Source organism: Zalophus californianus, chromosome 9 (genome assembly GCF_009762305.2).
Source record: "Zalophus californianus isolate mZalCal1 chromosome 9, mZalCal1.pri.v2, whole genome shotgun sequence".
Lineage (NCBI taxonomy): Eukaryota > Metazoa > Chordata > Mammalia > Carnivora > Otariidae > Zalophus > Zalophus californianus.
Window position 1 is genome coordinate 8,611,781 of NC_045603.1, and position 27,319 is coordinate 8,639,099.

Consider the following 27,319-nt stretch of genomic DNA (forward strand, 5'->3'; position numbering starts at 1 on the left):
ATCCAACCTGCTTCCCGAAGTTCAAACTTGAGACTCCCAGAGTCAGTGTGTGCCTCCCAGCATGCTCCAGAACGTCAGGTGCTAACGGAGGAGACGGGAATTAAGATAGAGTAGGAATTACTTTTACCCTCTCATTTCTCTTCCACACCTTAATGATTTGTAGGGCAAATCTTTCTAAAAATGAGCTGCTCAAAATGAGGGCATACTTCCTTATTTTCCATACAAAAGGTCTGTGGCTTAAACATGACCTCTGTATCAAAGGAAAATACAGACATTGTGAAAAATGCTAGGTATCCTATTTTCTAATTTCCTTTCATTGACTTCCAGAAACTAATGACTGAATCTTTTTCCTTTCCCTATCACCATTATTCTCATCTTATAGTTTGAACTTCTAAATTGCCTCTATTTCTGAAAAACTTCAATAAAATGCTACTTTTGCAGATATAAGTATTTTTTTTAGAAATTATTTATTTATTTGTGAGAGAGAGAGAGAGCGCACGAGCGGGGGGGGGGCGGGGGGCGGCAGAGGGAGAAGCAGGCTCCCTGACTCTGGGCTAGATCCCAGGACCATGAGATCATGAGCTGAGCCAAAGGCAGATGCTTAATGGATTGAGCCACCCAGGTGCCCCTCAGATGAAAGTATTCTTTAAGAAAACCCTGAAACAGGCAGGACCAATACAAACTACTATTTTCTTTAAGTATCTTGATTGGACGAACATAAAAACAAAACAAAACAAAAAAAACTTCTAGAAATGTTTTAAAAGTAGTTAAAATACATAAAAAGACACTGTTTTCGGCTGAAAATCTCTTGGTGAGTCATCATCAGTTACAATGCAATACCAAAAACTCTCAAAGACTGGGAACACACAGACAGTGGCCACCAGGTACTGAAGAACTCTCAGTACCCTCTAAGCTCTGTCTCCATTTCTTTACCTTCTACTCACTTCTCAAACTCAATGCACCCTGGCTTCTGCCCTGAACATCTCCCTGGAAACCCGTCTCCTCATCCAGAAACTCTTCATTGCCAGTCTAATGGACACTCGTCATATCTTTCCTTCTTTGACTTTTCTGCAACTTCTGACACTACTGGCCATTTCCTCCCTGTTTCCGTGAGAGCTGCTGAGACCCACACCGGCCAGCTCTTCAGCTCTTCCTTTCTCTCTTCCTCTGTGGGTTCTCATACTCTTGGTCAGGGGTCACCAAACTTTTCTGTAATGGGCCAGACAGTAAATATTTTAGGCTTTGCTGGCCCTACAGTCTTTGTCATGACGACTCCACTGTTCACGTATAGGCAAAAGCAGCCACAGACAATGTATAAACGAATGAGTGTGGCTGTGTTCCATACAACTTACTGCACTAAAATATAAATTTCATATCATTTTCACCGTCAGAAAATATTTTCCTTTTTATTTTTTCTAACCATTGAAAAAAATGTAAACAGACATTCCCAGCTCATGGGCAGTACAAAACCAGGAGGGGAGTCAGATTTGCCCGGAGGGTTATAGCTGGTGACCCCCTAAGCAGAGTTGTAAGATGGCGGTTGAATTTGGTCATGAGTTGTGTCTTTTTTTATTAAAGATTTTACTTATTTATTTATCTGAGATTGAAGACGAGCAGGGGGAGTGGCAGAGGGAGAGGGAGAAGCAGATTCCCCACTGGGCAGGGAGCCTGATGCGGACTCAATCCCAGGGCCTTAGGATCATGACACGAGCTGAAGGCAGATGCTTAATTGACTGAGCCACCCAGGCGCACATGAGTTGTGCCTTTAAAAAAAAAAAAAAAACCTGAACATGAACGTGGGGCCTACACTCTTCCCACATTTAAGTTACTTGAGTACAAGTTCCCCCATGTTCAGACTTTAACATTTATATGCAAGTGTTTCCCAAATCACTACCTCCAACTCAGACCTCTTTCACCCTTCTCTTTACCCCTCCAACTTGTTCCCCAGCTCCCCATTATCTCTTAGATCAAGGAATAGAGTCGTCACCCAACCATCTTCTCAAGCAGGGAACCTGGAAAGTGTCTCAGACTTTGCTCTTTCCCTGCATATCATTATCTGATCATCATTATATCCCAATGAACCAAAGCATCTCTCCGATGCCTGCCTTCCTCCACCACCACCGTTTCTAACCAGGTTCAAGTCCTCATTACCTCCCACCTGGACTTTTCTATGCCCATCTATCTGAACCATATGTCATTATACCTCACATTCATTCACTCTCTAGAGGTAGCCAGTTCCATCTCTGAACAAATGGGCTCCCACCAGTGTTAGCATACACAGGTGTTTCCACAAGGCGTGACATACACTGTAAGTAGCTTAGTTTGTAAATTACTTACTTGGGGGGGGGGGAACCCACCTCAAATCTTAATAAATTAGAGTAGACTCAAGGTCATCCCAACCACCAACATGCATTTACTAAATATGCCTTCTGGGGTAGACTCAGAAGACAGAGTTGTGGCCAATGGACCACAATGGTCTATCACCCCAGGTATGCTGATGGGAAGGTGCTGTCCCTCAGCTGTGTCCCAGGTGGGGTAAAGGTCATGAACTGCTGCTGTGGATGACGGTATCTGAAATTTCAACTTATTTTGAGCTGGAAGCTTTTCCCTGTTGCTTTGCTTCTCACCATCAGTACTTTTGCTATGAGAATAAGTCTCACTGAACAAAACACCTGACAGACATTTACCAAAAGACTGCTAAGTGTCAGACACCAGAACCCTTCAACTCTTTGAAGACCGTTACCTGAGCTTCCTCAGGTGGTAAGCCTTCCACTGAGGGTTAAGCATCTTCATGTGTTTAACACTTCTGAAAGCGACACAGGTTCAAATTCATTGACCAGTCTGGCCCAAACCCCACAGGCTCCACAGAAGTTGATTTCTGTCTCTTTACCCAGTGTGGTGCCTATTATAGGAATTGTAAATGCCTTCCTAGATACTGTATTTCTACAAATGGCACTTAAGGTCATGTGAGTCATTTTTTTCCCCCAAGATTTTATTTGAGAGAGAGAGTGCATGCACAAGTCAGGGCAGGGGCAGAGGAAGAGGGAGAATCTCAAGAAGACTCTGCGCTGAACACGGAGCCCGACAGGGGACTGGATCTCACGACCCTAAGATCATGACCTGGGTCAAACCAAGAGACCGAGGCTTAACCGACTGAGCCACCCAGACGCCCCAGGTCATGTTAGTTTCCATAAATCAGTCATTTCATACTAATAACTACATCATTAAGCCAACCATGACCCTAACATCTTTTTTTTTTTTTTTTTTAAATCTTTATTTATTTTTTTTTTTTATTTTTTTTTTTTTATTTTTTTTTTTTAAAGATTTTATTTATTTATTTGAGAGAGAGAATGAGAGATAGAAAGCACGAGAAGGAAGAGGGTCAGAGGGAGAAGCAGACTCCCTGCTGAGCAGGGAGCCCGATGCGGGACTCGATCCCGGGACTCCAGGATCATGACCTGAGCCGAAGGCAGTCGCTTAACCAACTGAGCCACCCAGGCGCCCATCCTAACATCTTTTTAACAAGGCAAAATTACTATGTCCAAACTCCTCCATTGCACAGTCTTTTTAGTCCTGATCTTTGTAGGCTATAGGCCCAGTGTGGAGCCCAATGCAGGGCTTGAAGTCATGACCCTGAGATCCAGATCTAAGCTGAGATCAAGAGTTGGACGCTTTTTTTTTTTAATATTACCAAGAAACTAGATTTTAATTGTTTCCACCATAAAAAAGAAATGACAGTTAGGGATTGTGATATGATGTGGTAGCTAATGTTATTGTGGTAATCATATTGCAATATATAAATGTATCAAATGAAAACACTGTACACCTTAAACGTACCCAATTGACACTCATATGTCAATTACATCTCAATATAGGTAAATTTAAAAAGAAGAAAATTAATTACAAGCAAAAGAAAAAAGAAAAACTTTGTCAGCTTTTCCAGATATTTTGCCATAGGGTTCAGAATTTTTTTTTTTTTAAGATTTTATTTATTTATTTGAGAGAGAGCGAGTGAGGGAGAGAGCATGAGCTGGGGGAGAAGCAGATGGGGAGAGAGAGGTGGACTCCCCGATGAGCAGGGAGCCTGACCTGGGGCTCGATCCCAGGACCCTGGGATCATGACCTGAGCTGAAGGCAGGCACTTATCTGACCAAGCCACCCAGGCATCCCTAGGGTTCAAAATTTCTTATCTTTTAAAACTCTCTAAGCAAATATTCCTCTTTTTATCTGGAACTTCTCTCCTTCTCAAAATAACCACCAGAGTTCTCATCAGATAATTCTTCCTTAGTCTTCTATAGACTTATTTGTGATAGGCAACATTTGTCATCTTAAATGAATAAAACAAATTGAGACATGTCATTACTCCACTACATTTTTTAAAAGAATGAAATCTATTTTCTCTTTTTGATTTTTACACGATAGGCGACAGTTAATATTCTAAGGATAATACTTATTACTTAAAAAATAAAACACTGTCAAAATAATGGAGAGAATTTAGAGATCTCTTTCCACAGGATATTGCAGAACAAAAACAAAACAACCAAACAAATTTTTATAAAAGCAGATAGGACGTGAAATGAAGATAATCCCAGGCTCTTAAAAAACACAAGGTTGGGGAGGAGGGAAGGGTCAGGGCGCTTAACCGACTAGCCACCCGGGCGCCCCTTTTTAGTCCTGACCTTGCCCTTCGTCCTGCTGTATCTGGCCTATTACATCAATCCCACAGACTCTTGATTCTAAGTCCAATATCCAACAAAGTGCGACATCGGCTTCTACCTTAAGTGCTGCATATTGTCTGCTACTGGGCAGCAGGCCCACCTCTAGGCCATGTCTTCATAGAACCTCCACCTGAAATCTTACCCTAGTCTCCGGAATTCTTTTTTTTTTTAAATAATGGAAGATAAAGACAGAACATATAAATGAATCTGTTTTTTTTCTGAAATACAGATAAATCTTACTTCAGTCCTCTGTACAACCAGAGACTTGGCACCAACAGACTTTTTTCTTATAGGGTCTATTGGGAAAAAAGAGGCAGATTCAGAGTTATGGGGAGACCGCCTAAGGAAGGCACCATCTTTGGAAGAGGAACAGGACCCAGAAACATCAGCTGAGGGAAAAGAAGAAAGGGATTTAGAGTGCCCAGACAGGCTCTTGGGAACAAAGATAAAAATGTGGCCGTAAAGTGGGGCAAAAACCCAGAAAGATCAGGCCCAGTGCTAGGCCCTGTCTTCATATAACCTCCACTTGAAATCCTGCTGTATTCTCTCCAGAATTCTCATTTTTCCTCTCCCTCTACTTATGGTCTAACCTACTCCAGAGATAATTCTTATTTTTACTTCTATTTTCTCCCTGGTTCTACTAAGTAAATTCCTTAGGAGACCTGAAACAGGCTTTCAGCTCACTTTAGGATTATTTTACTTTAATTTTTGACGGGGGTGGGGTAGGAAAAGTTTGGAAACTCTGGGGCTGTATTCCATTTTATGGTAGGTGAGAGAAAAACCCTAATTGGAAAGAAAATTCAGTAGAGAGTAGAAAAGAAAATTTGATTTTTAAGATTTTGGCAGAGGGAAAAGGAATGTGTTTCTGAGAACAGACCTAGCACACACAAAAAAAAATCCAAGAAAGAATGCTTTAATGGATTTTTGATTTTCCAATAGAAACACCACTTACCATACAGAGCAGCTTGTTTCCACAGCTCAGTTGGTACTTGGCTTCATGAGCATTAGAGTTGTGGCCAGGCCCAGGAACCTAACCACCCTGTTTCAACAACCAGAGAGCCTGGATTTTCCAGGAAAATGCCAATATTCTCATCTGTTGTCCTGATAAATCATCAGAAAGTCCTATAAACATAAATACTATGTGCCCAAATCCTTTCCTAGATAGTATGTTGGTTTAGAAAATATGGACACTGTACTACTATCAATAACTCTATTTTTATGGTAAAGTATAACTTCTCTTTCAAACATGTGATTTATAAAGATACTTCCAAATAAAGCCCACTTTTGGGTTGGTACTGGCTCAAAGTACAAGGGGAGAACACTATTCTAACTAATTAAGATAACTGTAACTAATAATGGCTCTTATCAGTTTATTTTATAAATCACTACAAGGTCCCAGACTACATTCTCCCTTGAAATGCATTTTGATTAGAAAATATATTGCAGTAATGTCTAGTCATCTGAGAATCTGTTTTCCGGAACTAAGTTTCCTTAAAAACTAGCACTGTCTTTATTAGTTTTCCATCACTGTATGACATGCTTTGGCCTGGTAGTCCAACAAAAGAAAACAAAACGAAGAAGAAACCAATCATCGTTAGAGGGCCTCCCATCACATCTTGGCCTATCCATTCATCCATCTAGACCTTCCTCCAAGTTATCACAGTCCTAATGTGATTCCTTTCATTGGGGCAGTGACACCTGGTATCACCTACAGAGCTTCTCAAAATACATCTGCTAGGGCTGTGGCCTGAGACCATGAAGGTTTGGGAGGAGGTCCATGTTTATGTATTTTGAAAAGTCTATGCAATGATTTTAATGCATGCCCTAGTTGAGAACCACGTATTTAAATGGGCAAGGATAGGGGCTAGAACACTCGTCTCAAGGAATGAAGTCTACCATTCTGAAGGGGAACTGACCAAAAGTGTGGCCATCACCAGACTGCATAATCAAAAATTGCACAAGATTATGCACAAGACTGCATAATCAAAATTAACAGGAGAGAGAGAGAGAGAGAGAGAGAGATCTGAAAGCATATAGACCATTAGGTTGGGGATGACCTGAAGGACATATGCTTCTGTTTACAACACATCACTATTTTGTAACAGAGTTAAAATGTATTATTTTTTGAAAAAGCACATTCCAGGCTCTAGCTCAGAGGACCACGTGACCATCCTAGACATAACACTCCCTTTCAGACACAATGCATGTCGTGGATCAAGATGGTTAACAATCCTCTGCAGTTCCCATCTATAAATTAGGGGCTAAAGTTTTTGTTACTGTTTTTTAAAGGTTCAGTTCAAAATCATGACCCATATACTTTCAAAACAAGGTATTACTTTTTCTAATCTCTTTTGCCTTCTAAAAAATTTAAGGCCAACTAGAAACACTACTACAAGTACTTTTAATTTGTCATTACTGTTCTTCAGTGGCTGCAAACAACCAATTTAATTACTTTGCACCCACTCTCGCAAATCAAGTGGATTGGAGGCTGAGTCAGCAAGGGTATAAAATCTAAACACAAAAGGTTCCAAAGACTGAAAAAAGAAAAAAAAAAAACTCTTACCTTTGGTTTTTTGTTCCGTGACCTGAAAAATAAATTAACAGACATAAGGCAATGAGTTCTGCTTTCCAGTTCGGTATTGTAAGACTACTGTAATTCTAAGGACTTAAGTAATTCAAGCTATCAGACACGCAGATGTAGTTCAGATCCAGAAAAAAAGCTTGAGAGCTCAGACATCCTTCTATAAAGACAATGGCCATATGTCCAGTTATAACTTACATGACCACTATTATGGATACTAAAAATTAAAACAAAAAGCATTCCACTCTTATTAAATGATGAAGTACCTATACCAGGAATATGCTGTTTGTCATTTTGATGCTATGACTGGAGAAAAACAAATGGATGGAGCCTAGAAACTAAATTAGCCATAGAGACAAAAAGATCACGCTATGAGTGTGGACTCAAACACTCAATTTCAAATCTAGAAAGCAAAAGTTCAGGGGCCCATCATCAGAGGTATCAGGCCATAGCAGAAAGGCAGGATTTAAAACCAAGTCATGCCACTTCCTGGCTGTGTGATTGCAGTTTTCTATTTATCTGTTGAATGGAGATTAGTAATAATAGCATCTCGGTACAAAGGGTTGTTATAAGGATTAAATCAGATTATCCTATGCCAATGCTCAATAAATGTTTGTTGTTTTTAATCAAAGTTCACATAAAACAGTATGAAATACGGCAATGAGTGAAACGTGTAAATTTTGAACAAATAAAGATTGCTTTGTTGAAAGTATTTCTTTACATAGTGGCTAATACATCTATGGAAGTGATTAACCTAAAAGGTTGGACAGGCTGAATGTAATAATGGGTTTTTAGAGAGTTTGGAAATGATGATTAGGAGCCACATGGAAAACTGCTTCTGCTATTAAGAGAGGAAAATAAAGGAGGGCACCTAATTATACATGCCCTATAATATTAAAAAACCACAAAAGGCCATGCATAAGAAAAACATCCAAAAGGAAATTCTAGAATTACAGAATTCTAATAGGCTTATATTATTTTCATTATTATTGAGATCATGCATGATTTTTGACTCCCTTTTCCCAAATGTTAATCTTTTAAAGCATTTTTTTTTTAAAGATTTAATTATTTATTTGACAGAGAAAGACACAGGGAGAGAAGGAACACAAACAGGGGGAGTGGGAGAGGAAGAAGCAGGCTTCCCGCCGATGCGGGGCTCGATTCCAGGACCCTGGGATCATGACCTGAACCGAAGGCAGACGCTTAACTGACTGAGCCACCCAGGCGCCCCTAAAGCATTTTTAATGGTTCTCTGACTTTGTAATAGAAAAGAAGATGTTTGGTTATTTGTGGCTGATAATCATACCAAGCTACCGCTACGGGTGCTCATGAAAACATGCTCGTCGTCTTTGGAGTGTATGTCCCATAGGTAACCAACCCGCTTTGCGGTGGATTCCAGCACACTAATGCCCGACACAATCTGAATTAAATGCCCTAGTTGTATGACCTCCTGGAGTGTTCCTTACATTCTTGCATTAAAAGGCAAGCTAATTCTACTCTATTGAATTTGTAGTAGACAGCGCTTCAAAATGAATATGTTTCCCTGTACTGTTACAGAGCTCAAGTCTACCGTGCGATTTTTGTAAAACTCCATTTAACCAAGAATGAACTGATTTGTATCCACACACCAATTCCTTAAGGCAATTTAAATTTTATAACATTATAAATATTTCTTACAATGCCATTTTGAAGATCAGTTATATAGGAAGTCAATCAATGCCTTCTCCAGCTGTAAGCAACAAACTCAAATAATGTCAAATGTGTCGTTACAATGTGGGTTCTGTTAAAAGAGCTGTCCTCCAGACGGTGAAAAGCTGGATGATCAAAGCATGTATTCTGCCAACACTGAACAATGCTCCTTTAGCAGCATCAGCTTAATGAATGTGAATGGAATCCTTCCTTGACACCTTTCTCATGAATGGAAATCTAACACAGTTTACTCAGTGATGGCTCTAGAAAGAGCAAACTGCTCATGAGAAAAGCTCAAGTTTAATGTCTGTGTGGAAATAACTTGATTTAGCTTTAAATAAAAGTCCATTCCTCAAGAAAATTACATTGCCAGCACTCATTCTTAACCATTGATCTATTTAACAGTTTCTGAGTGACTCTTATGTACCAGACACTGCCCTAACTTCCCAGAAATACAAATATGAGTAAAACCTTGAGAAATTTACAGTCAGTCTAATGGGAAGACATACACAAAGAGATGATTTTAAAGCAATAGGGTAAGCAGCGAGAAGGATGTGGAAGCACCGTAAATGGTGCTGACTGACTGAATGAATGAATGACCACATAATAGAACCTCTGGCACATTCTCTACAATTCTTTGCATCATAGCACATTTTATGCCTCCTCGTTGAGGCACTGTCTCTACAATAAGGTTGGAAGCCACTAAGACAATCACATGGTAAGCTTTGTGCTCTTCCTTAAAACTGCTAAATCAGAACTTAATTCTGGAATTACACAACAGTTCGGTATGATACAACAATATCCAAGACCATGTGTTGGCCTGGATCCTGCGTCAGCCAATCTAGAACATTTCTGAACAAAAATGACTGGATTTTATTGTTCATAAGTAACCATTTGAAATTTCATTTATGGTGATTTTCTTCTTTGCCGTAACTTCTAAACCAGTTCTTAATGCAGATGCTAATACACAGGGGAGATTGTCCAGCTGTGTAAACGACATTCTCTGCATAAATCTCAAATCTGCTCTTGAATAAACCCACACCATCTTGTATTTTAAATCATTTTTCTATTAGTGGGATCCACAATGAAAGTTTACAGATGCATATTTTATCAATCACTTCCAGATACTGATTATTTTCCAGTTGAGAAGCATTATTACTTATGTGAAGAATGAAGACAGACCATAGACTGCCTAAAATAATCACTCGACTTACTATCTTCTTATTACCAGCCTTTGCTCAAGTTCACCAGTGTCCTGCCTATTAACCATTCATTCCCACAGACTGCAAAATCCAATTTTTATACCAATATAGTTAATGAAATGTGAATGCCCTAAAGGAAAGAAAGGCTTCACTGCGGTTCATTCTCCGTCACTCCAGTTGGAAGGTCAGTATGTGGAGGGGCAATGCCCTGACACCCTCCGGCTGGTGGACCTGCTTATCACAACCTCAATATGTGGAATGGGACTGTGTCTCCAAAGGCAAGTATGAAAAAAGCCTCTGGGTTGTTATCTGACATCTTTATTCAGACTCTTTACGGACATTTTAGACAATTCTAACAGGCTCAGATTAGAAGCAACACATTAGAAGCAGGTACCCTGATAGCACGAGGATGCGATGGTAAGCATACCACTATTAACAGGAACAAACACAATTAAAAGCAGACAAAACCTTAATGAGCATGTACAGCAGTCTATTATATTACAGAACCAAACAATAACAAATATTCCTTCTAATTAAGTCATGAAGAAAAGGTAAAATTATATTTTGTATGTTTAATATGGCAGGGTCATATGCAATCCAATTCAGAAAATATTTCCAGTATCATTTTTTCTCCTGGCACTCATAAATGATCTATTTCAAAAATTCAGAAAACTGACTTAAGGGAATATACGTTATATCCAATAATGCTGGGAAAACTTGTGGTGTCCCGTTATACCCTGCACTGGCTTGTGTCTGATTGCCTGCCTTGAGTCTGTTCTAAATCTAGAGTTCCCTCTGAACCTTGTAACAGTTTCTACCTTCCTAAACTTAGCTTCAATAACCTGGCACTATAGCAGGGACCCTCAAGCCTGCCTCACAGCGAGGGCCCGCTTCCCAAGTGTGCTAGGCAGTGGTAACAAGAACTGGAGGCAAATCACTTTACCTCCCAAAAAGGCACCAAAACACCCCTGCTGAGCTAGAGCCCAAGTCAGGCAATGCTGAAGAATGGCAAAGTGGGGGAAACAAGATCAGACCAGAGAGGGGGCAGGGGAGCACACACTGGAGGAGAGGGGGCGGGGCCTCTGATCTCTGCTCAGTCAGTGCTGAGGTCAAGCACATCAATTAAGACTTGCCCGTTGACAGAGGTGAGGCCTGTGTCTTTTTTCTTTTAGCATCTCTTCTTCCCTAAGCAAGTGACTCAAAGCCATGGACTATTATCTCCCCCAAAGCTCTAAGCAGATTCTTACAAATGACAGTGCTGTAGAAGGACCAAAAGGAGAACACTGGGGTGAACTTAACAGAAGCCTTGAAAAGTTATTTTATAAGCTGACCTAAGAAAATGGAGATTAATTATGATACAAATAAGAAAAGTCAGTAAGAATTTAAGTGTTGGGGACTCTCTTGCCTTTCTCAATATTGTTTACTGCTGTTCTCATTAAGTCAGCTGCAGCATTCCTGAATATCTACTTTATGAAGACAAGTGTAGGTCTCCAACTTTCTCCCACTTTCAGACCTTAAAGCAGCACTGCTGAGCTGTCAGGTACCCAGCCCATGGCAGTTACTTCTTCCAGATGCTTGGTGGATGTCAAGACAGACTTAAGGGACTCAACCCACCTTCTGAGTGGCTTCTTTTTTCTTTTTATCCTCCTTCTTCCTTTTCTTGTCTTCCATTAACTGTTCTTCCCTTTCTTGCTCCTTCTCTCTGTTAAAGTAACATCACACCAGAAGGTTAACGTCTGTATTCACAGTCTATTTGTGTAGCAAATGAAATGCTTGTAGATGGTGTGCAAACATTCCATCTCTGGGACTGAGCAGAACCTGGTATTTTACTTAAACTGAGAGGATGCATAAAACTCACCACATTCAGTTATCCCCATATTTTGGTTTGTTACTCCTTTTACAAAATATGACCATTTGGTTTCAAAGAAGCCCATTAAAGTGAGCTTTAAAATATCTTCCTAAAAGAAAAAACATACACACACTCAGGAAAAACCCTGATTTGAATATATGACAACATCTGGCTGGCTTCTGGGGATATTCCTGGAATCCATGGATTTATAGAACACTCAGTACCTAGCCTTAAAAACACAAGTAGAAAACACATAAAACATACAGCATTAATAATGTCAAAGAAAAATATTTTGATAGGCAATATTCCTCACAAATAATACAGAACACATTAATTTAATCATGACACGCAGATACTTATCACAATTTAGGTATCTTTCCATGACATCTCAGTGTGGTTAACATATATGTTCTATATTTCATATCTTTCTTCTACATTATTAATACTGTATGTTTTACATGTTTTCTACTTGTGTTTTTAAGGCAGGTACCAAGCGTCCTATAAATCCATGTATTCCTTACTGAATGAGTTCACAGTTGCATCTTCCTGGACACCTGAATTAAGACAACCAGGTTTTGCTCTCCTCAATGAGAGCAAAAATGACACAAAATACTAACCATTCTAGTTGAAGAAATGTGCTGAATCTTAAGAAATTAAGATAATGTAATTAATGCCTCACATCTAAAAAGAATGTGATATTTATTCTCATATATTATGTAACATATTCTACTATATATTCGACTATAATATATATAGAAAGCTGCCAACTTTCACTCTCTATGTATCACATGGGAAGAACCCAATGCAAAACTACTGCTGTTGCTTCAAAGCTCAAGGCAGGAAACCCAGATGCCACACTTTCTGAATTGTAGAGCTAGAAGGAGATTTAGAGATCTAGTGCCCAGTTCCCCCAAAGTATTGAACAGATACTTCTGATTTTCGGTGATCAACACACTAAACTCATGGCTTCACAGATACCATCTAGAAAAATGCTAAGTTAAAAGTCAGACACATTAAAGAAAAACATGAAGTAAATGTTTGCTGACGTGGCAAAAGTCACAAAGATAGTTCCTGAAGACTCAAGTCTGGGGAGTGGTAACAATTCAACCTGTACAAAGAACTGAGGATCAACACTGAAGCCGGCTCTCATGACTAGGCAATGCTTTATTTCTAGAAAACGAGAACGAAACAACAACAAAAAATAGGTGTTTTACCTACATGTCAAGCTTTCTATGGTTCTATCCATATTCACAAATATTGGCCTTTCTCCTTCTGTGCCTCTGGCATAAATACACAAAAGCCTAATGTGCACAATTCACACCCCAAAGGTAACTTCAATGAAAACTTTACAAATACCATCAAGGAAGAGATTTTACTGTAATTCCCTTAGGTTGAACGCTGGAATTCAATTTGGAGTCAGATTATGTGTCCCTCAGTCTCAGTGTGAAGCTCTTGGTGAAAATCCACCTGAAGCAATGCACTACTTTAAGAACATGGTTTTAGGAAAATTGGCAAGATGGATGTTGACCATCTAAGGCAGGCTGGCCAGAGATCCTGTCGTATTAGGCTCCCAGAGCCTCTTGCTTCCTCTGGGATTCCTCATGACCCAGTTACTGTAACTCGGTTCCAGTATTTTAAAGTGCAATGGACTACTGAGAAGGAGCAACATAGTCTGAAAATCTGTTTAAATATTCAATGCTTTAAAGAGCAGTGAGTTGCAATTTCTTTCTATAGCTTAAGTTTATTTTAAAAACGCAATGTAAAAAAAAAGCAAAGTAAGTCTTTAATGAAACACATTCTTAAAAACAACTAATCTTTTCAAGTATTTTTTCCTATAAACAGGTAATTCAGGGAAAGGGACTGAAATTCATGTTCATTACAAGCAGATTTATTTCCAAAATAAATATTTTTCAAAGCTTTCCAGGAGACAGGCTGTGCTTTCACCCTGATCTTTTACTGCTTATATTGGTAGAATTGAGTTTTCTCTTTGGATTTCACTTCCTTAGGAAGAATTTATTTTCCCAAAACAAACCTGACTTAAAAACCTGCCATTTACTTAATAATGAATCAAAAAGTACAAAGTTCACCTTTCTCCTCATTCAGTTGTGCTCTATCCTGGCTGCACATTAGCATCACTGGGGAGCTTTAAAATATCTCCATGCTGAGCCAGAACCCAAGAGGGCAAAGAGGGCATCCATGAAGGGAAGGTTACATACAGGGGTACTGATCAATCAATAGATATATTAATGATGATGACAATCAGGTTTCTGACTGTTGAAAAGGTAGTTACCAAAATGGAAAGGGAAAAAGCTCAAAAGAGTCCTGTGGAGTTGGATCAGAATTAGTTCTTGGCATCAACTCATGGCATCATCAACATATAGAGACAGGCGTAACAATAAACACAGCTGTGATTTTTGTGAGCCCACATGTGTGTATATTCCTTCATGTATGCAAACACACACACACTCACACACTCACTCACTCACCTAGCTCTATTACTGAAAGGGCTTGGGAACAAGCAACACCCAGATAGCAACGAACACACGTAGTACCCAGACTGTGGCTTCTAAATACCATTCTTAAAAAGAATTAGAGTTCTTTTTTAAAAGAGCTAATTTGGGGGGGCACGTGGGTGGCTCAGTGGTTGAGCGTCTGCCTTTGGCTCAGGTCATAATCCCGGGGTCCTGGGATTGAGCCCTGCATCGGGCTCCCTGCTCAGCGGGAGGCCTGCTTCTCCCTCTCCCACTCCCCCTGCTTGTGTTCCCTCTCTCGCTGTGTCTCTCTCTGTCAAATAAATAAATAAAATCTTTAAAAAAAAAATAAAAAAATAAAAGAGCTAATTTGGGGCTAGGGCAAAAGAAGTACAAAATGAGTGTGGAATGCTTATTGCCAAGAAGCAAGGAAATGTTCAATGAATGATGGGGCGTGTCAAATGGTTGCAGAGACCAATCTGAAGGGGTTCCTACAAGTTAAATCTGGGACAGTATGCACATAAAAATAATGGTAAGAAATCATAAGCCATCGTATAAAATAGGAAAACATGATTCCATACAGATAGAAATAAGTAAAAGAGTAATTAGAAGTGAAAGAAATGGAATATTCACATAGTCTTAAGGTACCTCCCCATAAAAATACTTATTAATTTTAAAGGAGAAAAGAATAAGTACACATACACACACAAAAGAATAAGTACACAGAGGAGAAGCCTGGCAGACACCACCTTAATCAAGTAAAACACATGAACATCATCATAATGGGATAAATTGAAATTGTGAGTTGCTTGATTAGATGCTCTGAGAACACAGAATCTCTTCTATGATATTCCTCTCAAATATGAATATTATCATGAGGAAATGTCAGAGAACCTCAAATTGAGAGGCATTTTACCAAATAATGGGTCTGCAATCTTCAAAAGTTTCAGGATCACCGAACCTCAAGGTAAGAGAACGAGATTAACAAGAGAAAATAACCAAATGCTAAGTGTGATTCTTTTGCTGTAAAGGCCATTACTGGGCTAAGTGTCAAACCCTGTGTAGGGGCTGAAGATTAAATGGTAGCAATGTATCAGTGGGTTTTTGTTTTTTTAATTTTGACAGTTGTATTGTGGTTATATAGGAGAATGTTCTTGATTTTTAGAAATACACTGAAGTATAGGGGAAAGGGATGCAGGTGATGGAACACTGGGACAGCAATTTATTCTTTTTTTTTTTTTTTTTTTAAAGATTTTACTTATTTATTTGACAGAGAGACACAGCCAGAGAGGGAACACAAGCAGGGGGAGTGGGAGAGGGAGAAGCAGGCTTCCCATGGAGCAGGCGGAGCAGGGAGCCCGATGCGGGGCTCGATCCCAGGACCCTGGGATCATGACCTGAGCCGAAGGCAGACACTTAACGACTGAGCCACCCAGGCGCCCCGACAGCAATTTATTCTTAAGTGATTTGGAAAAGTGTTGTTGCTGTTTTCATCACACTTGCAACTTTTCTATAAGTTCAAGATTGTTTCAAAATAAAACAAAATTTAAAAAATCAACAAAACCATTATTGGGGTAGCACCCCAAATCAACTACATAGGTATCTCTGGGGAGAGAACCACTGCTCTAAATTCTTGTGTTTAAGCCTACATTTTAAAAGGTATTTACACCTCAAAAATCAAAGCTTCCATCCAGCAAATACAAGTGCCAGGTGACTAGATGGGTCCCACTTAACCATCAACTGCTTCTAAATCTGAAAGCAGAAGAAATCATTCACATTCTCCCCCATTTCTAACTACACAGCCAGATGTAAGTGCAAACACTATAATCTAGAACAAATCTAGAATACTAAAAAGCCAAAACTACTTTTAAGAATGTCTAAGGTTGAAAAAAATACAACAGTGTTTTGTAGGGTAGGGCCTCTCTGATCAGGTGGCCTAAGAATCCCACTGAAGCGAGGGATTACGTGGATATCTGGAGACAGCACTATGACATGGTGTGTCTGAGGAACAACAAGGAGGCTGGGGCAGAGGGAGGAAGGGAGACAGCGGTGGATGAGGTCAGAGAGGTAGCAGGGACTCTCCTTAGAATGACTGCAGTTTTCAAATTAACTGGGACCTATCTTCTCACAACTGAATAATGACCACCACTTCCAAAATCTCTTGTTCTCACCTTCAGTCAAAAAGCCCACCTCTCCTCTCAGGTGTCAACATTTCTAGAGCTGCGGCTTCTGGCCTCAGGTGGCTGGCATGCCTCCCTCAAAGCGTCCATCACACTGCAGAAAAGTGAACTGAATATGTCTGCATTCGCTACCTATGAAGTCTCTGAATGCAGGGGAGCTGACCTTACTCTTCTTATGCACCCAGCAAAAAAAACAAAACAAAAAAAGTAGGGACACATCAGGCCCTCCATGCAAATGTTACCAAAATGCACGACTACAGACTAAGGGAAATCTCTCTCTCTCTCTGAGGAACATGTGTTCCAAAGAAAAGCCACCAACCAACCAATGAAATCATTTCCCATACACTGAGTTACTACTGTGTGCCAGGTCCTGGGGGTACAACAGTGGATGAAAGAGAGACAGGCCCTACCCTCAGGAAGTTGACATTCCAGATGGGAGACAAGCACACAATGCCAGGGAATCATTACAAATGCCAGGAAGAAAATAAAGCTGGGAAGGGGCTATAGAGGACCAAGAGAGAAAGGATGAGTGGGCTACTTTATACAAAATGTTCACTGAAGGCCTGAGGCAGAGACCTAAAGGAGGAGAACGATCTGGAGGGGAGTGACCCGCCAGGCAGAGTAAGTAGAAGGGCCCTGAGATGGGAAAGTGCATAGTGTGAGTTTGGGGCTCTATTCATTTTGGGGGGTGGGGGCGAATTCCCCCCTCCTCCTCCTTCACCCTCCCCTCACAGCAAACACCTCCACACACCCATCAGAGTCTTCTGAGCTTATAGGTAATAGCCCTCACTCACACCAAAAGAACGGGACACCTACTTCTTTAAAGCTTCCCTTCTACCGCATTCACTCCTTCTCTTCCTCTCTTTCAGTGCCTGCTTGAGGCCAAGCACCGTGCTTACTAGAGGCCGAAATTCACCAGCAAACAAAAGGCAGTGCTGCTTGCCTTCCCAGGCCTCTCAGTTTAACTTTTTCAAATAGCTGTATCTTTCTCCCCTTAAAACCCAGACAACATTGTTAGGGTAGGAACCTGTGTTCTTCATGCTCTGCCCTCCCATGTTTGGTAAAGTTTGGGGTACTCTGAAGTACCAGAATTTTGAGCATGTGAATTCATGGCCTCTGATAATCCAGGTAAGAGACCAACTTCTTTCCACCAACTAGAATCTCCTACCTCATCTTTTTTTCCACAACTAAAATCATGACCAATGGTTCCTGAACTCATGTGCCCAAGCCCATCATGCTTCAAACATCAAGTAGAGGCAGGGTTGACAATTTCATACCTGGAGGCAGTAACCACCGAGATGCTGACTGGAGTGAAAAGATTTTAAGATCCTCAATTCAGATAAACAGCCAGGGCTCATCTTGACAGGAAAATAAAGAGCATCTTCTTTTTCTTTACGGTCTGGATAACTGCCCCTCAAATAGCATCAAAACCTATTCCTGAGGTGCCCGGGTGGTTCAGCTGGTTAAATGTCCAAGTCCTGGTTTCAGCTCAGGTCATAATCTCGTGGTTGTGGGACTGAGCCCGGGGTCGGGCTCTGTGTAGGGCATGGAGCCTGCTTAGGACCCTCTCTCCCTCTCCCTCCTGTTCTCTCTCTCTCTAATAAATAAATCTAAATGCGCACGCACACAAACACACAAAACATGTATCCCTGATGCTCTGTGGTAAGCGTGGTAGCAATTCATTACCAACTCCACACAACTGAGGCAGACAGATGGGAACAGATACAACACATCCAGCCAACATGTGAAACATGCCAGAAGCAAACCAATACTGTAAAAAAACCCCAACTCTTAATACATCAACAACTTGGATAAGTCTCCAGGGAATTATGCTAAGTGACAAAAGACAACCCCAAAGGTTACATACTGTATGATTCCATTTATATAATATTTCTGGAATGACCATGGTTGTCAGGGGCTGCAAGGAGCGTGAGGCAGAGTAACACGGGTGTGGTTACTCTAGTGATCCCTGTGGTAATGGAACTGTTCTGTTACCTTCACAGGGGTGGTGAATACGTGAACCTACATGTGGCAACTAAAGTTACAGACAACTAAACACAATATACACAAATAGGTACAAGTAAAACCGGGGGCTCTCAGTAAGATCCGTGAGTTCTATCAATGTTAATACCTTGGTTGTGATACTGTGTAGTACAGATCTGCAAGAAACTACTGATCAGGGGAAACCGGATAGAGGGCACATGGAATCTCTTTCTTACAACTGTATGTGAGCCTACAATTATCTCAATTAAAATTTTAATTTAAAAAAGCTTCAACACTGACTCATCTGTTTAAAATTTTTTCCGAAGACTTCTATTTTAAACCATTTTTAAGTAGTTCTTTATGAAAGTCATGTAAGAGTCAAAAGGAATTTTAGAAATTATTTAGTCCTGGCATTCCCAGAAATTCATTCCCAAAAATATTCTAGAATTTACAATTCACTCTAACATGCTCAAATTGTTACAGTTTATCCCGTCAAGGTTCCTGGTCTTGAGTACATTAGATACATGATAAATATGATAACCACAGGGGTACTTAAAATCTTCCTCTACCACATAAGTCATCATACAATTCTTTTACTGAGAATTTTAGTGATAACATAGTAATATATGCTATTGTTTGACTCTGTGGTGGATATGTGCAACAGCTCAGTCAACACCAATTCCAAGCTACGTCAGGCCTATTTCCTCAGAACTAGGGACTGAGATGTGATTTATGTTCTGCCAATAAGGTATGCCCGTGTATGACTTTAGAAGGGAACTGACAGGGTACGGGGCAGAGATATTCTCAGGGAGCAGAATCCACACCTGTAATAACAGTTTCCTGAATGTGCAGGAAGAGGAAAATGCCCCCATGGGGCCCTCCCCAGTTCCGACACTGGTTCCCAAGATCAGTGAGATAGTGTCACCACTGAATAAACCCCCTGGCACCTGTGAGAGTGAATTCTGTGGTCTGCACATTAAGAGCTCTAACACAGATTTGGATGGAGCTTTTCCAAAGCACATCTAATATAGGTGGCTTGTACATTTATTTCCTTAAAAGACAAATGGTTATCTTGGCAATTTATAAAACATTAAGTAAATAACTAGACCCCAAACCATTAACAACCATAACCAATTAAGGATTAATGATACCACATGTGTATCTGGGGTAAAAAAAAATTAACCAAAGAAGTGCCATGAAAAGAGTCAAGCAAAGTGCTCAAAGTATCCATTTAGAGTGTTTTAATTAAAAATGCACACAAAAAGAAAGCATGTTGGAATATATCCATTCAGGCAGAGGAAATTACATACTAGGGTACTCCAAATATCTGTATTAGATCTATTCTTAACATTTTTTTCATTTGCTAGTTCTGACTGAGAGAATTTAATGGGATGCTAATGTAATTTGCACATGATATTAAATTAGTAGACAAAACCAAACAGCACTGAGGCATAAAAATCATTCTAGCACTGAGTGGCTCATGGGAAGAAAATGGTAACATTAAACCTAGAAAAATTAAGGTAAATGCATTTTTCATTCAGAGGGATTTGGAAATGTCTCCTGCCTTTAAATGCATCGTGTGACACACGATTGGCAATTCTTTTGTATCTCGGAACAAAATTTAACACAGCTCCTTCTACATATGGGTATCTTCCTATATGAAGTTATATAAAGCAATGTTTCTCAAACTTTAATGGGAATCTCATTAAAATGCAGATTCTTATTTAGTAGGTGTGGGTTGTAAACTACAAATCTCCATTTCTAACAAGCTGCTGGTCCCTGGACCTGACTTTGAATAGCACAAGTACAATGCACTTGGTTGTTTCTTTCCAAGAAAATATGGAATTACAGTCATTTCTCCAAGAATAAATATAACCTCATTACTATCAAAAACTTATGCCTTGTTATTCCCATCTGTGTTTCAGTGCCAAATTACAGCATAATCTTTACAAAGTTATATTAAAATGCAATTAAACAACTCAGAGAGTACCAAATATGTATGGAACGCCACTGAAATGACATTGGGAATCACTAGGGCCAAAACCATACATGCAAGGAAAAAAAAAATCTGGAGGAGAGCAAATCTAAGGCATCAGTAGTTGAAGAGTGCCCATCAACTGCATGCAGATTTCAGAGATGTCAAGCACCTAGAGAATGTGAGTTTCGGAATCAGTGAAATACAGAAGGAAGATTTTTGCACACCTAGGTTCTGACTCTAAGCTTCTCAAAAATTTCCCACTTTCTGTACTTTGAGACACATACAAGGAATAGGCTTATTTAGAATTACTCAAACTAAATAAAGATAAAATATTTAAAAGAACTTGTTTTCACTTTCAGAAATTCCACGTGGCAAAAGTTGTAACCAACGAGCCTAAGGAACATCCAATTTGAAACCACTCTTCTTTCACCTTATATATATACTCTTGCTCGGCAGCCCAGCAATCTTTAAGAAAGGAAACTCCTGACCTTCTGTTTTATTAGAGAGAACATGTGTGCACGAGCGCGGGAAGGCTAGAGGGAAAAGCAGACTCCCCGCTGAGCGCAGAGCCGGACACAAGAGGTTCAATCCCAGGAGCCTGAGATCATGACCTGAGCCGAAGTCAGATGCTTCACCGAATGAGCTCCCCAGGCACTCCCTCTCTCCTGACCTTCTATTCGATCTTAGCCCAGCTGTGCAAGAAGTGCTTTACATTTCTTTGGAAATGGTCTCCTTGTAGCTTCTGCCCACTGGTCTTAAGCCCTTCCTTCCCAGGCTGCACAGAGCAAGTCTTCTTGGCATTGTAGCCACCCATCATGCATCCCCAAGGCATTCCCAGTTCCTTCCAACACTGCTTGTGTGGTCTGGCTTTCTACCTCCTCACACTGGGGTCGTTATCCCCTAAAACATGTTCCAGTTTGTCTACACTCATCCAATTATAGGGCAAGGCAGCACGAGAGCAGGCCTTGCCACTTCCTCGTCCCAGAAAATATACTACTGCCAGTACTGTCAAAGAGCCTGTGTGCCTTCTCGGAAATCACATCTTCCTGAATTACAACCATCTAACACCCCTATTTTTCACAGTACTGCGAAGTCACGTCTCCACAACTGAGTGTGGCATCTTACATGTATCTCTATTAATGCCCCCTGTGCCAGACTGTCGGCCTAGCCCTGCCGCCCCCTAGTCTTCCCTGCATTGCAGGAAAAGGTCTGGAACTACATTTCTCAGAAGCCCAATCTCCATTTGTTCTAGGTTAGATGGGCTGAAGTGAGGCACACCCATGTCAGATTTGGAAGACAGAAGTCAATATGCTCTGAAAACAGCTGCAAGCAGACACACAGGCAGTAAGAGACCAGACTGTCCACTCTTACAGCAGCTTCCAGATGAGTTAAAGCCACACTGGAGCAGCACGCAGCTGAGATCACTGATTTCCTGGGAACCTGGCATTCTAATTTCATCAACAATAACAATGGCCCCCCCTCCCGCCCCGCCCAGACTTTCTAATGGTTGTGAAAGTCTTTAATTCCCTATAATTAAAGTCTTTCCTTCTTGGAATATACAGTAGATTCTAGCAAAAAAAGGGAGGGTATTAGAATTAATAAATGACTTTAGCAGTTTTAGGACACAGGATCTCTATATAAAATCAATTGTATTTCTATATACTAGCAACAATTAGAAGTTGAAATTTTAACAAATCCTATTTAGAGTAGTATCAAAACTTATGAAATACTTAGGGATAAATCTGACAAAAAGTTTGTAATCCCCACACACTGAAAACTATAAAACACTGCTGAGAGAAAAACTTAAAAACCTAAGTAGGTGAAAAGGTGTACCATATTCATGGATTAGAAGACTCTATACTGTTAAGATGTTGATCCTCCCAAAATTAATTTATGGATTTGACACAATCCCTATCAAAATCCCAGACGGTGTTTGTTTTTTTTTAATAGAAACTACGAGCTCCTTTTAAAATTTCATAAGGACCCAGAAAAGACAACAACTTTTAAAATAGTGAAGTTGGAGGACTTACACAACCTGACACCCAGACCTGTTAAAAAGATAGAGTAATCGGGGTGCCTGGCTGGCACTGCTGGTGGGGCATGCAACTCTTGATCTCGGGGTTGTAAGTTTGAGTCCCATGCTAGGTGTAGAGATTACTTGAAAATAAAATCTTAAAAAAAAAAAAAAGAATCATCAAGATGGTGGTGTATTGGCATCAAGCTAAACAAAAAATTCACTAGGATAGGATAGATTCCAAAAATAAATGAACAGAGATATGGATGAATGATTTTTTTTTTTTTTTTTTTTTAAGATTTTACTTATTTGGCAGAGAGACACAGCGAGAGAAGGAACACAAGCAGGGGGTGTGGGAGAGGGAGAAGCAGGCTTCCCGCTGAGCAGGGAGCCCGACACGGGGCTCGATCCCAGAACCCTGGAATCATGACCCGAGCCAAAGGCAGACGCTTAACGACTGAGCCACCCAGGTGTCCCAGGATGAATGATTTTCAAAAAAAAGGTGCAAAAGTAAGTCAGTGGAGAAAGGACAGACTTTCTAACAAATTACAGTGGAACAACTGAACATATTAAAAAAACAACAAATGAACTTCAATCCATATCTTGCATTATATATAAATATTAACTCAAAATGAATAACAGACCTAAATACAGAACTTTAAACTAAAAGAAAATGTAGGAAAGAAAATTTTTGTGATGATCCTGAGTTAGGTAAATTATTTCTTAGGTACAGCAACAAAAGCAAAATCCATAAAAGAAAAAAATTGATAAATTGACTCAAAATTAAGAACCTCTTTCTCTTCAGAAGATGCTGTTAAGAAAATGAAAAGAGCTGCATACTGGGAGAGAATATCTGCAAATCACTCATCTGATAAAGAACTGACATCCATCTCTATTCCACATATATAAAGAACTCTCAAAACTCAGTAATAAGAAACAATCCAATTTTTAAAACAGGCAAAAGATTTGAACAGACACTTCACCAAAGAAAATATACAGATAGCAAATAAGCACATGAGAAGATGCTCAACATCATTAGTCATTAAGAAAAAAACAAACTAAAGCCACGATGAGATGCTAGCACATGCAAACTTATTAGAACATCCAAAATTAAAAAGACTGACCTTACCAAGTTTTGGCAACTGGAACTCTCTCATGGTGAGAATGTAAAATGGTACAAAATCACTTTGGAAAACAGTTTGGCAGTTTTCTACAATGTTAAACATAAACCTACCATACGACCCAGCCATTCCACACCTGGGTATTTACGCTAGAGAAAAGAAAGCATACATCCAACACAAAGACTTTGTAAAGGAATATTTTGTAATAGCTGAAAAGTATAAACTACTCAACTGTGCATCAGCAGGTGAATGGATAAACTACGGTAGAGCATGCAATGAAAGACTATTCAGAACGAACTACTGATACACACGACATGGATAAACCTCAAAATTACAATCAGTGAAAGAAGCCAAACAAGAAGTACTGTATGTTCCATTTGTATAAAATTCTAAAAAAAAATAAAAAATAAAAAACGAAAAAAACAACAAAAACAAACCCAAAACAAAAACAAAATACAAAAAACCCAAAAACTAATCTATAGTGACACAAAGCAGATCAGTAGTTACTTAGGAGTTGGAGAGAGGCAAAAAAGGACAGCAAGGAGTGCTGAGAAACGGGCACAAAGGGACTTTGGGGAATAAAGGATACATTCGTTAGCTTTTGTATACATAGTTCAAAATTTAACATATATTGAACACTTCAAATATGAGCAGTTTTATTATATGTCAATTATACCTCAATAAGGGGCTATAATAACAATTAAAAAGAGAGGCGCCTGGGTGGCACAGCCAGCTGAGTGTCCAACTTTTGATTTTGGCTCAAGTCATGATCTCGGGGTCATGGGATGGAGCCCCGCATCGGGCTCCTGGTCCAACTCCTCGCACAGCAGGGAGGCTGCTGGAGATTCTCTCTCCCTCTCCCTCTGCTCCTCCTCCCCCTGCTCTCTCAAATAAATAAATCTTTAAAAAAATTTTAAAAAGAAATAAAAAAGCAAAAAAGAAAAGAAAGGGGAGAAAAAAATCTTTCCTGTATGGAGTACCTTGAATGGCCTCTGTTTTCCTGACAGAGCCCTGAATGGTATACCGGTCTGAGATCTCTTTAGCAGTTGAAATTTCACCCAGGCTGTGCACACTATTCCCTGAAACAGTAAATCTTTAAATTGGGAGCTTCCGCATGGATAACATTCCTACGATAGGTATAAAGTTTCATTTTTAAATGCAATGAAACCTCCTACAAAAGAAATCTTAGTAAGTCAACGTCTGAATTTTTAGATCTTTATCTTTACATTTCATTTAACATTCTGGCTCACTATAAACTACCAGCATCGAAGTTTCATTCAATTGCTAACACCTGATGGTGTGTTCGTGTTGTAACTGAGTCAAATCTGCTAATTTTTCAGCCATTCTTGTGGTTTTGTTTGCCTTAAAGTTAGCTTCTTGAAGCTCAAAGGACCCCTTAGGTTTTAATGTGCTAATTTGGTGACTAAATCTTTATTAACAACATTTTACTCCTGAAAGTACTTTCCCATACACTCCAATTAGTATGCCAGGCTCCTAAAGACAGCCTGAAATTAACAGTCGCTTTACAAAAATCCCAACAGGCGAAGGGGCAACACCATGATGAGGGCTATACCACATACTCTATTTATATCCTGGAACCGCTAAAAACCATGATTAAACCTTAAGGGCCAGACAAACCCACAAACACCCGACAGGCACTCTACCCCTGGCATTCAACAACAAAGAAAGTGAAAAGAAATGAAGAGTCTAAGCCAGGGCTTTGCAAAGAACTATCCACTACAGAATAGTGATGATAAAGGGTTCCTCAGCAGAAAAGAAAAGAGGTTTCTCAATCAGAATCCACATTTGTGAAGCACATGTTTTTTGAACTGACAACTTATTAACAGTATAGTGGGGCTGTGTTCACAAACATTTAGGTGCTTTTGTTTTTATGTTTGTTTTTTCCCCTTCTCTGCCTGCCTCCATGCACGGTCCAACACAATTATTACATTGAAAGAATAGTAGCTACCTTTGAAATCAGTAAGATTGTTAGCAACTCAACCAAAATTACAGTAAGTCGACACTCTATTAAAAGGCAGTTTTACAGGAATCAGAGTGTGACATATGACTGCAAGAGTATGTGGTATCCAGACGCATCAAGGACCAACTCAGGGGCTAGGAACATCAAAATGCCTGACGTGCTCTACACGTGTCCATCCACAGCAGGGCCTCATCTCTGAAGATGCTGACGTGGAAGCCTCAGTCTGAGACTCAGATCCCTGTGTGCACACTCCCAATGGAGATGGTATAGCAGGTTCTGGAAGGTGCTGGGAGGTTTGTTGTCCACCAAAACAGGGAAAGGGAGTTGGATAGTGTGTGCCCTCAACTTGGAGCCATTATCCTCAGGCCTTAGACCCTCCTTTCTCACTGACCACGTTACTTTTTCTCTCACGGTTATACCGTACACACAAGAAATGTGGCTAAATGAAAATCTTTAGAAGCATTCCTCAAATTTAAGGACTAAAAGGAGAATCCAAAAGATAAGACAACTGGCTCTCCTCTGGCCATGTCTAGGGCCAATGTACATACGGTATCATGTTCACAAAGTCGGAGGGGCATTAGGGATGTTGTCATAACACAGGCCCTACAAGGAAGGTGATTGTTACACACATTTCTAGACCTCTGCCTTAAGAAAAAAAGCAGCATTTTATGTCAGGAATTAAATGGAAGTGATACGGACTTTCCTAAGAGATCACGCAGTATCTACTGCAAACAGTGAGGGAGACAGGCAGTGCATAAGCTTCCTGATTATACTGCCTTACTACCATTTTATTAAGTTTGTGCCTGTTACTCTAATTCTGGAAATCCTCTGAGAAAGGGTGCTATTTGTGACACTTATCTTGGTATTGAAAAAATTAGCAGAGAAGGAAATCAACTCTGAATTCAGGATTCCACAGGTGACAGTCGTACCCTACTTCTCAATGCTCTTAATTTGTGCTCTATTTTCAGAATAGTAAAAATGGAAAGTCGTGTTCCTGGGTGCCAGCAGTTGTCATTTAAATTTAGCAAGCTGAAGATAATAATTGAATTACCTTGAGGAAAATGTATATTTATGAAAGATAAGCATGTTTAATGTTAATAAGTAACCAACTACAGAGTAAAGCTAACTCATGAACTTACATGACCCAATTCTTTAACTAAAATTATACACCAGTGCGGAAATTATTCAAAATTTAAAATACGATTTATAAATAGCCTTTTGATAACAACTAACCCAACACTGACCTGTGTTTGACTCTTCAGGATCAAATATAGGATGCCTAATTCCATTTAAGATGATATTCAAGCGTCTGTATACAGTTTTGTACCTAATTTCTACGTAAGTAACCTGACGGAAATTTTTAGAGAATGATCTACCAACCACCGCAATCTTTAAGAGATAATCTCAGTAACAGCTATGTGTAAATATCATGTTTTTCTGAGAGAATACTTGAATTTCTCTTAAGGTATCAAGATCTTTCTTTCCCTTGTAGTTAAGAACTATATTTTCTCTATATAATCTGAGTCTAGAGATTCTCTGAACTAATGCATGC

General features: G+C 39.8%; 1 protein-coding gene across 7 annotated transcripts in view; it reads right to left on the reverse strand.

Moving 5' to 3' along the window:
- Nucleotides 1-27,319, reverse strand: part of TNRC6B (trinucleotide repeat containing adaptor 6B) — a 251,856-nt gene that overhangs the window by 64,705 nt on the left and 159,832 nt on the right. For all 7 annotated transcript variants that reach the window (XM_027595501.2, XM_027595502.2, XM_027595503.2 and 4 more), the window contains 2 exons: nucleotides 11,805-11,892; nucleotides 7,282-7,303 (listed from right to left, as the gene is read on the reverse strand). In XM_027595501.2, the coding sequence (XP_027451302.2) occupies nucleotides 7,282-7,303; nucleotides 11,805-11,892 (110 nt within the window). The remainder of the gene's footprint in view (nucleotides 1-7,281; nucleotides 7,304-11,804; nucleotides 11,893-27,319) is intronic.